The sequence below is a fragment of the Schistocerca gregaria genome, chromosome X (assembly GCF_023897955.1).
Source record: "Schistocerca gregaria isolate iqSchGreg1 chromosome X, iqSchGreg1.2, whole genome shotgun sequence".
Classification (NCBI taxonomy): domain Eukaryota; kingdom Metazoa; phylum Arthropoda; class Insecta; order Orthoptera; family Acrididae; genus Schistocerca; species Schistocerca gregaria.
In genome coordinates this window covers 753,418,805-753,437,151 of record NC_064931.1, presented here as the reverse complement: position 1 = coordinate 753,437,151, position 18,347 = coordinate 753,418,805, and the positions used below count along the sequence as shown (strand labels likewise).

The window sequence follows — 18,347 nt, the reverse complement described above, 5'->3', positions numbered from 1 at the left end:
CTTTCATGCTGACGTCATGATTGTTGCGTCGTGCGCTGTGCACAAGCACCAGTCCCACTAGGCTGTGCCCACTGTATGCACATTTTTCACGCTCCCTGCAGCGCTGCTCTGTCCTGCTTTCACACTTGTAGTGTTATCACAATTATTGGACTTTATAATATATATTTATTCAAGAAAATATTTATACAAATTGCACATGTTTTTGATATTGTGTGTCATGTCTGTGCACAAATCCAAGTCTGGGGATGTCAGCTGGAGCAGCATGTGTACATGACGTAGAAGCCGCTACATGTTTCATGTTCATCGTCTGATTCGGATGATGATTCGCTTTCATCTTCAAAGTCACTACCCAGTATAAGGGGGAGAGAGATTCGTCCACAGTATATAGCTTATCTGCCATATCACTTCTAGTAGAAACCAAATGAGGTTAACAACACATCACTTTAGATTAGAAACAAGGCGGCAAATGAGCAGTGCAACTCGAGCAAAACCAACGCTTTGAAACTGAATGCAACTGTCATATAGTGACTCTGTTGTTAACTACAGACATTGAACAAAGCCACTGGATGATGCATAGGTCAAACTTCCACACAAGTCGCGTGTAGTGAAGCGGATAAGTATGATACGAGGTGGAACTGCTACAGCAGTTCACCAGCTGGGCGGCGCAGGCTGCACTTGACTGGAGCAGCATTCCACCAGCTGAGCGGCACATTCGCTCCCGACTTCTACAGAATTTCACAGTAGCGAAGGGGTTAATGTGCTAGAAGCATGAAAATGCACATCTGTGCCACCTTCAATTACTTCCACTCAACGAAATCCCTATTTCAAGTCAAATGTGTTGAGATTACTATTCAAACTTTCTGTGTGTTAGAACTGTGTGACTGTTTTTATTTGATTTAGTTGTTTCATTTTATTTATATAGTCAGCAAACAAAATTTTAAATACACTGATGGAAAAAAAATTGCAATACCAAAAAATTATTAATGTAGGGTAATGAAATTTTGGGAATACATTCATATAGGAAACATTTAACTGATTAATGTTGCAAGATCACAAGTTAACGTACAAGCAAGATAAGCCATTGTAAATGTGAAATGCTGATACATTAATAACCAGTGAAATTGCTTGAATGTTGAATGCTAACATGCAAACATGCAAGCATTGTGTTTTACAGGTGCTGAATGTCAGTTTGTTGGATGGGGTTCCATGCCTGTTTACTTTATTGTTCAATACTGGGACTGGTAATAGCTGGTTGTGATGATGCTGGAGCTCTTGACTGATGATCTTCCAGATGTGCTTGACTAGAGAGAGATCTGATGATCAATCAGGCAAAGGCAACATGTCGGCACTCTTTAGAGCTTGTTGGGTTAAAATAGCAGGAAGTGGGAAGGCATTATCATGTGGGAAAACAGCTTGTAGATTACTGCTCATGAATGGCAGCGCAGCAGGTCGAATCACCAGATTGACATATAAATTTGCAGCCAGGGTGTGCAGGGTAACCATGAGAGTGCTCCTGCTGTCATATGAAATCACATCCCAGACTGTAACTCCATGTGTAGGTCTACTGTGTGTAACACAGAGACAGGTTGGTCATGGGTTCTCAACTGGCTTTCTCCTAACCAACACTTGGCCATCAATGTCACAGAGACAGAACTGGCTTTTGTCAGAAAACACAACAGACCTCCACCCTGCCCTCTTGCTTGATACCACTGGAGTTGTAGATGGCGATGGTTTGGGGTCAGTGGAATGCACGCTACGGGGTGTCTGGCTCAGAGCTGTCCTCGAAGTAACTGATTTGTAACAGTTCATTGCCTCACTGTTTTGCCAACTGCTGCTGAAATTGCTCCTGCTGATGCAGTACGATGTGCCAGAGTCATACGCTGAACACAATGGTCTTCCCTCTTCGTAGTCCCACATGTTAATCTGGAGCCTGGTCTTTTTGCGACCATACATTCTTGTGATCATCGCTGCCAGCAATCGTGTACAGCGGCTACATTTCGCTGAAGTCTTTACACAATATCTCGGAAGAAACATCCAGCCTCTAGTAGCCCTATTACACAACCTCGCTGAAATTCAGTGAGCTGTTTATAATGGCATCTTTGTCGCCTTGAAAGTATTGTTAACTAACATCAACTCACAATGTCCAGTCTCAAAGGTAAACACTCACAACCAGTACAGCATGTATTTAAACCAAAATTGAATTGTGTCCTCATAGTGGTGCTACTGACACCCCTTTTAGGTGACTGGCTTGAAATTCATCTTTCATATGTAGAAACATGCCTACCAACTTCCATTTATGTCAAACAACTCCTTCTTGTTGTTGCGATATTTTTTTGCCATCAGTGTATGAAATATTTGCAGTCTTTCCCCACTTTATCACAATATTTAACAAGTTACCCAATGAAACAGTTACAGTATGCCTAAGCTGTGTTGTATTCACCACTTGTAAATCAGTAGCAAGACAATCAATATTTGCAGACATAATGGCACACTCAAAAATGGCCATTAGATTTTTATATATCTGTGAAGCATTCTTTAACATCATCACAGTATTGTGGCAGTGCAGTACACACAGGCTATGACAGAAGCTACTACTTACCATTAGACAATCCACCTGAAAGTCCTATGTTTTACAAAATGCTATGGAAACTCTGAATTGAAAAGTTAAAGCTGTTTCAATCTGAATGAATTTTTAAGTGAAATTTCAGAAAGCAGAAACTGTCCATTTACTACCATCATACAGGGTATAAGCAATGATTGTTTACAACGTACCACAGTGCTGTAGATGAAGTCGAGAGGAACAAGTTGATATAGGACACTTGCATTCTGTCAAGCAGGGGAACAGCCTCAAATTAGCCAACAAAAGCTATCTAAGGTACAGTGCATGTGTGCTGTGTGAGATTTTGGCTATAATTGTCCTTGAATATTAAAACCACCTTGTTCTTGCTCTTACAAAATGTAAAACTGACATTTGTGTAAATTTTACCTGAAAATAATCTGAATTATAAGAGCATAAAAATTAACGGTTCAGTTGTTTTGTCATCTTGGTCATCTTATTGTGAAAGTATTGTGCTTGTAAAGGTTATATCTAGATCAAATTGCAAATGTAATTAAGTTTTTGCATAACCTTTACAAAAGCCTTTTTTTTCTTTCACTACCCTTAAGGGAAATTTAAAATTAATCAGTCCAGAAAGATCAATGAAAGTTGGCAACTTTTGCAGTGCTCACTAAATTTCACAGCTTTGAAGCAGCACTGCTAATTTAGCATTTCTCTGCATCGTTAACGAAACAAATTTTCAGTGTAATTTGTTTACATACAAAAAGATACCCACTAGAACTTGGATAACAGACTTGTTCAGACAGACACATTGAACTTGTTACAGTATAAATTGTTCAGTTTTAGGAAAAAAACACTGATCTTCACCCTATTACAAAAATAAATTTAAACAAATATCAGTGCTTGCTTGTTGTGATAGATGATATGAGATTCATGCCCGATTAGTAGGTGCATTTTCCACAGCTCATGAACCATTTGCACAGTGCTCTTTCTTCCACACCTTTTTACATGTAATTATTATTCCAACAGCTCTACTTATTACAGAACATCCATCTGAGAATAATAATCATAGCCTTGAGCAGAAAGCAGCCAAATTTTGTCCGCTTTAAGATTTCTTCTTGCCTCATACACAACATGGAACAGCTGTCTCTGTACAGAAGGACACATTACTACTGACTGCTACATACTGAGGTTCTTGCACATGCATGTTAATGTGCAGTGAGCCTACACTTAACAGGTGTCTGGATACATTCAAAGATTTTACAAATTATCTGCATAACTAGGGTGAGATTACACTTTTTTTTTTTTTTTTTTTTACAATTATAATTTCTGTGATGTAACTTTTCTACTGATACTTCCATAAAGAAAAACAATAAAACAGTAAAGTTACAGTAATTGTGTAGAATCAGTAAAAATGGTAGACAAAACTAAAAATATAAGAAGGCACTTGATAAAACAATTATAAAACTATGTTAGCTGTGCATAAGTTGGCAGTGTAGTTACATTACAAGTTTTCAAATGCCACCTTGTGAATTAACATATTTGAGAATTGGTTTTTGAAAAATATTTGTGGTTTTCAGCACACAATGGTTATCTTTGTTTAATGTTTATCTGCCCTGTGCTGTATTGAAACAAACACTTTCTACAGGTCATCCTTGTGATCGCAACCCATGTCAGTATGGTGGAAGGTGTCAGATAGATGATTTTGGAAATTACAGCTGTATTTGTGATCCTATGCGTACAGGTATGTGCATTCAGAAGTTTTGTTAATTTTCTGTGCCTATCAGTGGAAATGTTCAAAACTGTAGGAACAGCTGGCTTGCTACTTCCCATAAAGAAGACACATTAAATTGCTGAAAGGCACAATTAAAACAATTTACATAAAGCTTTCTGTCACAGCCTTCATCAGTAAAACACACACACACACACACACACACACACACACACACACACACACACACACACAAGTTAACACACATCATGCACACATGACTGCCAACTCCAGCATCTCAGTCAGTTGTGCCTGTCTGCAACTTCATGTGTCTTCTTTATGGTAAGTAGCAATCTGTCTTCTCCTACATTGTTGATATTCCTATCTGGAGTTTCCACTGTTTGAATGAAAATATTCATTTTTATGACATATAGTTATGTACCACATATAAAACAGAACTGCAAAGCTATAAGTTGAATATGAAGAATCGTTGAGCAGTAGACACACATAAAAAAGATTTGGAATAACTTAGCTGTGGGATAATGTTTCTCTACTGAAGTAGCAAACAAACAGATAAACAAAGAAACAAACACCTCCTCCCTCCTCCTCCTCCTCCTCCTCCTCCTCCTCCTCCTCCTCCTCTAGTATCTTAAAATATTGACTATCTAATAAATAAATCTTCTGAGTTGGGGGAAGGTATGTGATCCTGTTGTCATTAGCTATTGTTCTTCCTTCTGAGAGAGTCAGTGTGAAAAAATTATTGTCTGCACCACCAACACCAGTTTAGGGGCAAATTCCATGCAGCAGTGCTGCAGTTCTTCAGCATCTAAGTAGAAATACACTAATTGCTGTAAAACAATACTATGGTTCTCCTACACCTAAGCAGAATTTCACTAATTGCTGTGTTGGGCCTTATGGTCTAGCAGAGAAGTGCGTGCCTGGAAGCCGAAAGGTTGTGGCAGCAAATCCCAGTCGGACAACAGATCTTTAATTTTGCGTTTTAACTTAGCCTTCTCCTCCCAATGACGTGAGGAGTCAGCAGAAATGACATGTGGTTTGGATTCTACATTAAACTGTAGGTCCCCCTAGGTTGGGTAACTGGGACGGGTTAGGAATACACAAGTCACTGAAGTGGTGTCCAATTGAAAGATTTGTACTAGTCCATTGAACCACATGAAATTATTATTATTTTCATCATCATTACTAATTTCTGTTTGTGCTGCATTACATCACACCATTGAAAATGTAGTGCCAACTCCTTGGGTAGGAACTTCATGCTGCCATATGTTGAAGGGGCTTTCACAAATTTCGTTTCTTTCCACAACAGTGGTAACTTGTATAAGTGGTACATATAGGACATGGAAAAACAGGTAATGATGATTAAAATAAATGCATTTCTCCTTGCTGTCGTGAGTTATGACACTCTTCACACAATGCCTCTGTTGTTTTTATATTGAATTCTATAAAGTTCTGCTTCTTCTAGTACTTTCTTCCCTTTGTATGAATGAAGAAAACACTCAAGAAACACCCAGTTTTAAAAATATGTTACTCATAGTTTTGTTTGTGTATTTACCTGCTGCCATATGGTAGTAATAATTTTTTTCTATCTTTATTGCTTGATAAATCAAAACCTATATGTAATTTCTTCCAGTATACTGTTAATTGGTGAATTATGATATGATGTGTGTTGCCGTTGTATCATAAACTTCATTGAAAAATATTTTTCATTAACTTATGAACTGGTTTCAGGTTAGTTGGTCATCTATAGATAACAACAAACAGATTTGTTATACAAAAATGACTAGCAACCTGAAGTTGAGTTGGTATGTAATAGGAGTAAAATTATGTTGACCAGTACTTTCCCCAGGAGACAAAATTTTTAGTACTGCCGGGAAACACACACAAAATTATCATAAACTATCATAACTTTGGATCCATTAGTTCCTTCCACCTTTCTTTCCATCCTGTTGGCAGTACTAAAAAGAATTCGTCTCCAGAAGGGAAGCACTGGCCTGTAATTCTGTAGCAGCAGCAGCAGCAGCAGCTTTGTTCATCTGTAGATCTCTTTTTACAAGGATATAGGACATGTCAAAGTATGTACAAGTTTGGACAAATTTAAAATAAGCTAATTCGTATACATGTACATTTACAGACTTCTAGTAAGAGACAATCCTTAGATTTACTCCTGGTATACAATACATTTTTACAAATAACATTATTAAATAATGTAATGCCACACTCACTCATATCTCACCATCACTCACTGCACACACTACACACACACATTGTTTTATAACATTTCATTCACCACACACACACACACACACACACACACACACACACACACACACACGAACTCTGACCATTTTCGTTACCACAACTTCCCATTCGCTGTCCTGAAAAAATTGAGTCACCATCCCTCTATAATGAGTGAGATGTTGAGCTCAGAAAGAGGAAGAGGTGTTGGCATTGTGCATTTTCTAGAAAAGGAAAAAAGAAGGAAAAAAAAAACATAGTGTGAAGGTGTTATGTGGAATGTTGGATATTTTATAATCATTATTATTTATTTATTTATTTGTATAACTTTTTTTTACCAAACCCCTACTCAATTTTATGTAAGCAATCCTTCAGTGTATGAAATGTATTGCGTAACAGGTACTTTTTAGCTGCCTTTTTAAATAAGTGTATTTTTGCAATTTCGTTTATCTCTTTTTGGTAATTTGTACAGTTTTATTCCTTGGTAGAAAATGCTGTTTTGAGTTTTATGTTTATTTTTCTCGGCAAATGTAGGTTGAGTCTAGCTCTTCTGTTTGTGCAGTAATTACCAATGTTATGTGTACAACTGACTGGTAGATGTATTCACATGGAGCAGTTGAAATCCCCAGTGTTTTGAACAGATCTTTACAATGAGTTCGACTACCATTTTTGGTTATGATTCTTATGCCTCTTTTCTTGAGTTTGAAAATTGTGTTCATATTTTGTGCAGATGTTCCCCAAAGAAGAATGCCATAGCTAAGAATTGAGTGTACGTATGAATAGTATGTAACTAAAAGACACTGCATGTTACACACTGATGATAGGATTCTAAGGGCATAACACACTGATGGCATTCTGCTTGCAAGTACCTTTGTGTGTTCACACCACTTCAACTGAGAATCAATATTCATTCCGAGAAATTTTGCATTTGTTACACGGTCTATAGAGGTGCCATCTACATTTAATTTAACATTGTCATTTTCCATCTTCAAACTGAAATTCATGGCATCAGTTTTCTTTATGTTCAATGTCACTTTATTGCTTATTGACCAGTCATAAACTTCCTTGAGAGCTTCATTTGCTTTCTAAGCAAGGGGTTATCTTGTTTTCTCAGTGACTATAATATTGCTGTCATGAGCGAAGATAATTTTTTCACCATGAGTAACCTCACTGGGAAAGTCATTGATGTCTATCGGGAGTAGTATTGGTCGTAATATTCTACCTTGCGGAATCCCTATATTAATGTACTTTGGTAAATGTTTAGATCTATTTGAACTATGTGTTATCTCTTCTCTTTGTGCCCTATCTGCTAGGTATGATCGAAACCAGTCATTAGCTAACCCTCTTATTCCTAATGCCTCTAATTTATTTAATAGAATCTTGTGGTCAACTGTATCAAAGGCCCTAGAAAGATCCAAAAATATGCCTGTGACACACTCATCTTTGTCAAGAGCATCAAGGACAATCTTTGTGAGAATTCTACTATGGCTGACACTGTATTTTAGCCACTTCGGAAACCAAACTGTGATTCGCTTAAAAGATGATGTTTATTCAGGTAATTCATTAATCTGTCTTTCATAAGTGCTTATATTATTTTTGAGAATGGTGTAAGCAGGGAAATGGACTGGTAATTTTCTGTGTTATTTGCATTACCTTTCTCAAACAGAGGTACAACTCTTGCCTGTTTTAACTGCTTTGGAAATGTCCCTGATGTGAAGGATTCATTTATTATATTTGTTAAGGGGCCTTGTATAATCTCTATGCATTGTTTCAGTACACACATTAGTACTTCATCTAAACCTACTGACTTTTTATTTTTTAGTTTTTGAACAGTTTTATTGACGTCATTCCCTGTGATTGGAAGTAACATCATTGTATTTAGTGCAACATTATTTACAGGTGTTAGATTTGTTTTGAAGAATTTTTGGTCTAACTTCTCTGCAATACTTGAAAAATGCTCATTTACATAGTTTGCCAAGTGTTGTGGATCATTTATTACCTTATCCCCCTCCCTTAGCAGTATGTTATTGTGCATTTCTTTTCCTCTCGCCGTTTCCTTTTTTATAACATCCAAGACTGCTTTGCTTTTATTCTCTGCATTATATATTATTTTGTCATTAAATGACTTTTTTTACAGCAATCAACACCTTCCTATAGATCTTTTTGTATTTATGATAGAAATTTAAGAATTCTGGATCATTGCAACTCTTTTTCATGGAACTGAGGTATTTAAGTGTTTGGGAGTACTTCTTAATACCTGCTGTTATCAATCTGTTTTTGTGAGGTGTTGATACAGACATGTGAGATGTTGATACATACATGCATACTTTTGGAAGTGCCTTTTCAAAGTTCAATTTAAATAATGTGAAGAATTTAGAGAATTTCATATTCACATTGGTTTCATTATACACTCCATCCCAGCTTTTTATGCTAGTTCCTTTGAAAAATCTGTTATTTTGATTTCTGATAGGCGTCATTTGTAGGCTTGTAGTTTAGGGAATGATTTGATGTCTGATTTTACTGTTGTTATTTGACAGAGATGGCCTGATAGTCTGAGATCTTTCACAGCTACATCACATTTTTCCCTGTCAATATTTGTGGCCACATGGTCAATTACTGATGCAGGCATTGTAGTAACCCTTGTTGCCTTATTGACCAATAGGGACATGCCAAAACTTTGAAGGATATTGTATTGTACGATACTGGGAAGTGCAATGTAAAATACAAATAACGGAGCTAACCTGCTCACCCTCCCTCCCACACCATCCAACTCCTGTGCCTTACACACACACACACACACACACACACACACACACACACACACACAGTGACATCCAAATCACATGACATATTGAATTATTTCATACATCATGACATCAGGTGTACACACCAACTCAGCAGTATTGGTTTGATTCTTTTTCACATAATTGAAAGAAATTTGGTAATCATAATTAATTACACTCTGATTCACATGCTGTTGTCAGATGTACTTAGTGGCTATTTTTGAAGCAATGTTATTTTTTTGTGATATACAGGCCAACATTGTGAGTCTGACATGAGTACACATCCGTGTAATGCTAATCCGTGTGAAAATAATGGAACTTGTCATGTGCAAGACAAAACTTACAAATGCTCATGTCTACCAGGTATGTAGTGTAAACACCTCAGAGTGACACAGATTTAAGTTCATGAAGAGCTAATAATATATAAGTAACATATATTTCTGCTTTCACAAAACAGATGGGCCCTGGTTCTCTTAATACCATTAGTACTGACATTGCTGGTAATACTTTTGTAGGCAGAAGTAATGGAATTATTTCAGATCTTTTTTCATATGTGTTGTGAGTGAGTTCTAACAAAGGTGGTGTGTGTGTGTGTGTGTGTGTGTGTGTGTGTGTGTGTGTGTGTGTGTGAGAGAGAGAGAGAGAGAGAGAGAGAGAGAGAGAGAGAGAGATTCTTTTTTATTTTCATTTATTTCTTTGCTTTTATTCGTTAACCTCTGTCTCTGGTTCTTTCTTTCCTCATAATTAACATTATAAGCATTCTGAAGTCACTAATTTTCAGTAAGTCTCAATTAACTTCTGCGATTTCACTTCATCTTTCACTTTAATTTTATAGCCTTGTTTGCTCTGACTGACTTTCAAACTGTGTGCGCTCGTTTTGCCCCTGCGAGATTGCACATTTCAATCTCAGCAGTTTGTGTTTCTTTGCTAACTTTTTTTGTGTTGCTTAAGCCCTATATTTAAGACCACATGATCATTGCAGCTGTCTTATGTTTGTTTATAGATGTTCTCAGGTAATCCCTACAACTCTAAAGTTGCATCTTGTGTCTTTCTACAATCACTGACAATTGGAGAAAGTTTCATTATGTTTTTAATATTGAGGTGATTCACAGTAAAGTGGTTATCAACAGGAAAATGTAATAGAAATCATAAATAATGTGTTTCCTACTTTCAAAAAAATTATGTTTATTGTTTGTTGTTAAGGATTTACACCACCTCAGACTGTAGTGATATGGTCTGTAACTTTTCATATACTAAAAAATTTTTAACATAATTCTGTTTCATTTGTTAGTCAACATTGAGAGTTCAGTTACATAAAATAAGACAATATGACTGCTTTTATTTCTGATTTTTTTTGTGTTTGTAGGATTTGAGGGTCACAGATGTGAGATCGATATTGATGATTGTGTGTCTAGTCCTTGTAGGAATGGAGCAACATGTGTGGACCAAGTAAATAGCTATTATTGCAACTGCAGCCATGGGTGAGTGAGAAATAATACATGTACTTTTAAATATTGTAAGCAAAATATCCATTTTGTAGAAAATAAGAATGTAGATCCAAAGTACAATAAAAGGGAAACCAGCACTGAGTAAATCACTCAGTCAGACAACAGAAGCATTTTAAACTGATGTGCTTTGCAGTTGTAAAAGGAGGGTGTTCTATCACATTGACATCACCATCAGCTTAGTCACCTGTACAGATACATACAGCACCACAGTAGCCTGGAAATTAAGTGAAGAGAATAAAGAAAATCACCTTCCTGTTTGAAGCAGAAACATCATAGAGAACCAACATAATTTTATGAAACAAAATGAAGATTAAGTTATCCCCTCCCCTCTCTATCTCTTCCTTCCTACCATTCCACCCATCCTCCGTCCCTCCCTCCAATAAATAGTGTGCAATCTCAAGACACAGCATACTAAGCTGCTCAAAGAACAAAACCCTATCTGGCCATAGTTCGTTACAGAAGCAGCACTGTACAGAGTAGCTGCCTAATAATAGTATTGAAGTTGAGCAACTGTATTTGAGTTGGTTAGTCAGTGCACTACCATTACTTTGTAAGGTTTCAGTTCATATTTCTGCACAGCTGTGTGAACCAAATCTATTGGCTCACCAGTCTGAAATGCAAATGATGCAACAGTTTTGTTGGACTTCATTCCAAGACTGCTCCTAACTCATATAGTGTGGCAAGTCTAATGCCAGAGTCCGAGGTATGAGTCTGCAATATGTGTGGCAGTGGGAGCCTACCTCACTATTACTGCTCCTGATGCAATGCTCAGCACAGCACTAGTGTCATGCATAAAACATTCTGTAACTGAGAAGAGTGCTGCAAAGTTTTTCAGTTTTGGTCTGGTGCACAACTGACAACTTTTGAGTTCCATACAACGCTCCATATCATGAACTTCACGCAAATTTTTCTCCATAGGTTTAATTTTTGTTTGACAGCATCAATTGTGTCTGCCATATCTGTTATCAAATGATTCTTCCCTTTCATTGTGAGACTTAATGAACTAATTTAATCGGTGATGTGGACTGTAAAAGTGAAGTCAGCAAACCAACAGTGACCACAGAGATTCCTGTCTTCTTTTCCACTTATCTCTAGGAATATTGCTATCTCTTCCCACAAATTAAGGAACATTGTGAGAACTCATCCATGACTTAACCACCTAACTTCAGAGGTATTGAATATTGGCATATTTGGCTTCAATATCAGGCAAGAATTCAGTGTGACCAAATATAGTTCACTGTATGGACAATAACGTTCAATATACCATTTACTTTTACTGATTTAGCATATAGTGCTTTTATGTTTCGGGCAATGAATGGCAGCTATCAATGAGGTCCCAGCAAATTTCAGTTTCTCCCTTAATCGAGCTAATAAGACTACTTTGATTCCTGACACTGATGGTGCACTGTCTTATGTGATACTGATCAGCCACTTCCATTCCACTCCAAAGGAATAAATTAACATCTCCACAGCATCAAAACTGCTCTTGACAGTGGTGGTATCCTTAAGTGACATTAAACTTAGAAGCTCCTCCATCATTTGTAACTTGGTGTTGACTCGCAGCATGAAAATCACCATCTGGGCTGAATTTGACACATCAGTAAATTGTCAAGTGCGAAGGAAAATGCTATGAACTTGGATGCTGTTTGAGGCAGCAGACACTGTACAATGGCAGCCATCACAGCAATGTACCGTACTACTTTATGTCAAGAAAGGGCTACTTGCTCAAACTTTGACAGTTCTGCTTGCCACAAAACTTTAACTGTCTCTGCTATACATTTTTTCTGCCTGCCATGAAACCTTTACTGTTTATACTATACTTTTCTTAATGTACTATCCATCACAAAATGGTCTTCTATGCTTTGCAGTTTTGAAAGTTATTTTGTAGCTCACATGTTGTGATAGCCCCTTGATGTCGTCTTCCTTCTTTAGAAACAAATTGTACATTCTTAAATGGTTATAACTGCAAATTGTACTCAAAATAATGATTATCTTTCACATTTGTAAACACGTTTCTTCTGTTACTGCATGTACTTAGTTATATATTTATGTACTTCTTTCTTTATACTTTCATAACATGTAACTCTGTTTTTCCCGAAGGGTAGCCTTCAGTTCACCTATCATTCTCTCCTGTTCACCAGAAGACATGTGCATCATATAATTTTTGTGGCTGGTGGTGTACTGATGATCCAGGGTGTGTTTCTTTCCATTTCATAACATCGTGATGGCATATTAAGTGCTTCGCATAGCCTTCAAACAGTATGAAAATGTAAAACGATTCCCATTTCATATTGAATGGTATCTCCATTTTTCTTTATTTTGTCAAGCTCATAGATGGCATATAATTCCCAATGCAAAATGTATATCTAATTTAACACTACTGGCTGCTGTAGCAAACTGCTTGGCATGTGGCAAGGTGACTGCCTTGCTTTTGCAGTGTCCAGCTGCAGTCTTCCTTTTGTTTTTCCTCTTCATCCCGCAGCCCCACTCGGTGGTGCACTCAGAGCACTAGGCAGGAGTGCAATTGGAGTGTTTGCTCCTTCTGAGCACTGTTTGGCCAGGCCTGGCATAAGTAATATCCATGTCCCAAGAATGAAGTGTGTCTGCAACATTCAGTTAGCTTTCACATCTATATGTAATTGTACATGACAACATTTGCAAGATTGGTGTGTGCATGTAGCAGTTCTTCACATTTCGTGGTTGTTATTAAAGTGCTATTATAACCTTTATTCAGCCATTCCTTGTCCAGAACAATAACTGAAGTACACTTATGCCTTTCTCTTTAGTGTGATGTGAGTGCAGTAGTCACATAAATACGAGGGCTGCTATATATATTTCTGGCCTAATAATGAAAATACAAATATTTATCAACGAAACTGGTTTATTGTTTTTCAAAATATTCTCCATCAAGATTTATACACTTTTGCATGCGCTCAAACCAATTTTCGAAGCACTTTTTCCACTCCGATTGAGACACCTCCAAAACATGGTTTTTGAATGCTGCAACAGCATCTTCTGGCGACGAAAATCGTTGACCACGCATTTTTTTCTTGATGTGTGGGAATAAAAAGAAGTCATTGGGTGCCAAGTCAGGGCTGTACAGCGGATGACCCATCACTTCGACGTTTTGGCCAGTCAAAAAGGCGCTGGTTTGAGCCGATGTGTGACAGCTCGCATTGTCATGGTGCACAATGATTCGTCTTCTCTTGTTCATTTTTCGAATTTCTCCGAAGACTTCAGGCAAACAAATGGTGGTGTACCACTCAGAATTGACCGTCCTACGTTGCTCAAGCGGAACAGTCGCCACATGACCAGTTTTGCCGAAGAAACAGGCGACCATTTGCTTCGAAGTGCTTCTTCCACGAACAACTTTCGTTGGATTTGGCTCGTCTTGGAAGACCCACACGGTCGATTGCTGTTTTGTTTCGGGCTCATACGCATAGATCCATGATTCGTCACCTGTGACGATCTTATAAACGTCTTTTGAAGCACTGCGATCGTATTTTTTCAGCATTTCTTTACACCAATCCACACGAGCTTTCTTTTGAGCGATTGTCAAATTGTGCGGGATCCAACGAGAACAAACCTTTTTTACGGCCAGGTGTTCATGTAATATCGAATGTATGCTGGTGGGAGAAATGCCTAGGCATGCCTCTATCTCACGGTATGTCACATGACGGTCTTGCATTATCAGTTCACGTACGGCATCGATGTTTTCTGGCACAACGGCTGTTTTTGGACGACCTTCACGGAATTCGTCTTTGAGCGAGCGTCGGCCACGATTGAATTCGTTATACCAGTTTTTCACAGTGCTATAGGATGGTGCTTCGTCGCCATACAAAGATTTAAGTTCATCGATGCACTCTTGTCGTGATAATCCACGTCGAAAGTTGTGAAAAATGATAGCACGAAAATGTTCACGAGTTAATTCCATTTTTGTGCCAAATTGATTTCTTCAAGTCCCTGTAAAAGAAAAAAAATTGTCGTAAGTCAAAAAGTTCTGAGTACATTTATGCTAAAAAATGTCAAACTTTCCAATGGAAATGTCAGATTGCACCTGGCAACACTTAGTGTTGCCTAGGCCAGAAATATATATAGCAGCCCTCGTATGTGAGAATAGAAGAGTCTCCACCTTTTTCACATGCGTCTCATTGGCACCAGATGCAGATGGTGCTGCAGTAGTGATGTCCAGATTAACTGTCAGTATGGACAGATTGCTTTCAGAAGTATTATTCACATTGACCAAAGAAATAGTAGGTCCTGAAGAAACTGTACTGCACTGGAAGAATATTCTAAAGTCTAATTGTACATTCTTCCAAGATACTTGATAGATTTAGTTCCATAGATTGCTGTTAAAAATAACTGGCAATGAAATGTGGCTCTACCAAAACAATCCAGAGATAATGTGGCAGTTTTATTCATGCATCTGTGATGTTATGTGTTTAACAAAACTGGAGGAGAGTAATTACAATGTTGAGTTTGAGAGGGGGGGGGGGGGGGGTGTCAGTAGCATCTCCTGTATAGCCCAAGTTGGGGTCCCATTTATTTTTTTTTCTTAACTCAAAAGAGAAATAAACTACATGTAAACATTTTTTTGTCCCTCCATTGAGTCTTTTAGGGAATTCATGGATCAGTGCAACTTGAAGGATATTTATTGAAAAGAGCTGAAAGAAGGGATTTGGAAAAAAAGACATTTACATTAGTTTTTCAAAAGACTTGTAATGTCGTAATTATGTGTCAAACAAAAGGTAATTAAAAGTCTTACAAAGGTTAATTTTGTACTTTGAACTATTAGGTTGGTGCATAGGTTTGTAGTGTTTTTGTTTTGTATATTGGAATTTTAATTGCTGTGGGTTTATTTATTGGTGGCTTGTTTTTAAATTGTATTTTCATTTGGTGGTGATGAATGGAGCTGTGGATGCTGGAAAAAGGAGTGCCAAGTGGAGAAATCAGAACATTTTCGACATGTTAGAGTAGATTAATACTTGTTCCATAGATCATGGATACGACACTTTGTAATGATGTGGAACGTGTCAGGTTAATAAAAGGTGTCTATACAAGATATTACATTACACAAAATATTACATGACACTCAATATTTTATTTTATTTTATTTTATTTATTTACTTATTTATTTATTTATTTGTGGGGGTTGGGGAAATTACCCACTTACTATATCCAAAAATTCATCTAATGAGTAGAAGGAATTGCCATTAAGAAATTCTTTTAATTTCCCTTTAAGTGCTATCTTTCAGACTTCTGTTGCAATTAGGTAAGTGACCAAAGACTTTTGTGGCAGAATAATTTATCCCCTTCTGAGCCAAAGTTAGATTTAACCTTGAGTAGTGAAGATCATCCTTTCTCCTAGTGTTGTAGCCATGTACACTGCAATTACATTTGAATTTGTTCGGTTTGTTAATAACAAATTTCAATAGTGAGGCTACAGTGAAGATCCCTAGCTCTTTAAATAAGTGTCTGCAGGATGATCTTGGATGAGCTCCAGCAATTATTCTGATTACACGCTTTTGTGCAATGAATACTCTTTTACTCAATGATGAGATACCCCAGAATATGATGCCATACGAAAGTAGAGAATGAAAATAGGTGTGGTAAGCTAATTTACTCAGATGTATATCTCCAAAATTTGCAATGACTCTAATAGCATAAGTAGCTGAACTCAAACGTTACAGCAGATCCTCAGTGTGTTTTTTCCAGTTCAACCCCTCATCAATGCATACACCTAGAAATTTTGAATATTCCACCTTAGCTACCGATATCTGATCAAAGTACATATTTATTAATGGTGTCATTCCATTTACTCTGTGGAACTGTATATACTGCGTTTTGTCAAAGTTTAATGGGAGCCCATTTGCAGAGAACCACTTAATGATTTTCTGAAAAATATAGTTTACAATTTCACCAGTTAATTCTTGTCTGTTGGGTGTGATAGCTATACTTGTGTCATCGGCAAAAAGTACCAGCTTTGCATCTTCGTGAATATAGAATGGCAAGTCATTAATATATATTAAGAACAGCTGAGGATCCAAGACCAAACCTTGCGGCACCCCATTCTTGATTGTTCGCTAGTTTGAGAAATCACTAGTTTTTTGCATATTATGTGAACTGTCCCCCCCCATGAACCATGGACCTTGCCATTGGTGGGGAGGCTTGCGTGCCTCAGCGATACAGATGGTCGTACCGTAGGTGCAACCACAACGGAGGGGTATCTGTTGAGAGGCCAGACAAACGTGTGGTTCCTGAAGAGGGCAGCAGCCTTTTCAGTAGTTGCAGGGGCAACAGTCTGGATGATTGACTGATCTGGCCTTGCAGCATTAACCAAAACGGCCTTGCTGTGCTGGTACTGCGAATGGCTGAAAGCAAGGGGAAACTACAGCCGTAATTTTTCCCGAGGACATGCAGCTTTACTGTATGATTAAATGATGATGACGTCCTCTTGGGTAAAATATTCCGGAGGTAAAATAGTCCCCCATTCGGATCTCCGGGCGGGGACTACTCAGGAGGACGTCGTTATCAGGAGAAAGAAAACTGGCGTTCTACGGATTGGAGCGTGGAATGTCAGATCCCTTAATCGGGCAGGTAGGTTAGAAAATTTAGAAAGGGAAATGGATAGGTTAAAGTTAGATAAAGTGGGAGTTAGTGAAGTTCGGTGGCAGGAGGAACAAGACTTTTGGTCAGGTGAATACAGGGTTATAAATACAAAATCAAATAGGGGTAATGCAGGAGTAGGTTTAATAATGAATAGGAAAATAGGAGTGCGGGTAAGCTTCTACAAACAGCATAGTGAACGCATTATTGTGGCCAAGATAGACACAAAGCCCATGCCTACTACAGTAGTACAAGTTTATATGCCAACTAGCTCTGCAGATGATGAAGAAATTGATGAAATGTATGATGAGATAAAAGAAATTATTCAGGTAGTGAAGGGAGACGACAATTTAATAGTCATGGGTGACTGGAATTCGTCAGTAGGAATAGGGAGAGAAGGAAACATAGGAGGTGATTATGGATTGGGGCTAAGAAATGAAAGAGGAAGCCGTCTGGTAGAATTTTGCACGGAGCATAACTTAATCACAGCTAACACTTGGTTCAAGAATCATAAAAGAAGGTTGTATACATGGAAGAATCCTGGAGATACTAAAAGGTATCAGATAGATTATATAATGGTAAGACAGAGATTTAGGAATCAGGTTTTAAAGTGTAGGACATTTCCAGGGGCAGATGTGGACTCTGACCACAATCTATTGGTGATGACCTGTAGGTTAAAACTGAAGAAACTGCAAAAAGGTGGGAATTTTAGGACATGGGATCTGGATAAGCTGAAAGAACCAGAGGTTGTACAGAGTTTCAAGGAGAGCATAAGGGAACAATTGACAGCAATGGGGGAAAAAAACACAGTAGAAGAAGAATGGGTAGCTCTGAGGGATGAAGTAGTGAAGGCAGCAGAGGATAAAGTAGGTAAAAAGACGAGGGCTGCTAGAAATCCTTGGGTAACAGAAGAAATATTGAATTTA

General features: G+C 37.8%; 1 protein-coding gene across 1 annotated transcript in view; it reads left to right on the top strand.

Annotated features, from left to right (window-relative positions):
• LOC126297680 (protein crumbs) overlaps positions 1 to 18,347 on the top strand; it is a 355,128-nt gene that overhangs the window by 132,748 nt on the left and 204,033 nt on the right. Inside the window, exons 5-7 of the mRNA XM_049988790.1 lie at positions 4,206 to 4,301; positions 9,560 to 9,670; positions 10,674 to 10,788. Coding sequence (XP_049844747.1) covers positions 4,206 to 4,301; positions 9,560 to 9,670; positions 10,674 to 10,788 — 322 coding nt within the window. The remainder of the gene's footprint in view (positions 1 to 4,205; positions 4,302 to 9,559; positions 9,671 to 10,673; positions 10,789 to 18,347) is intronic.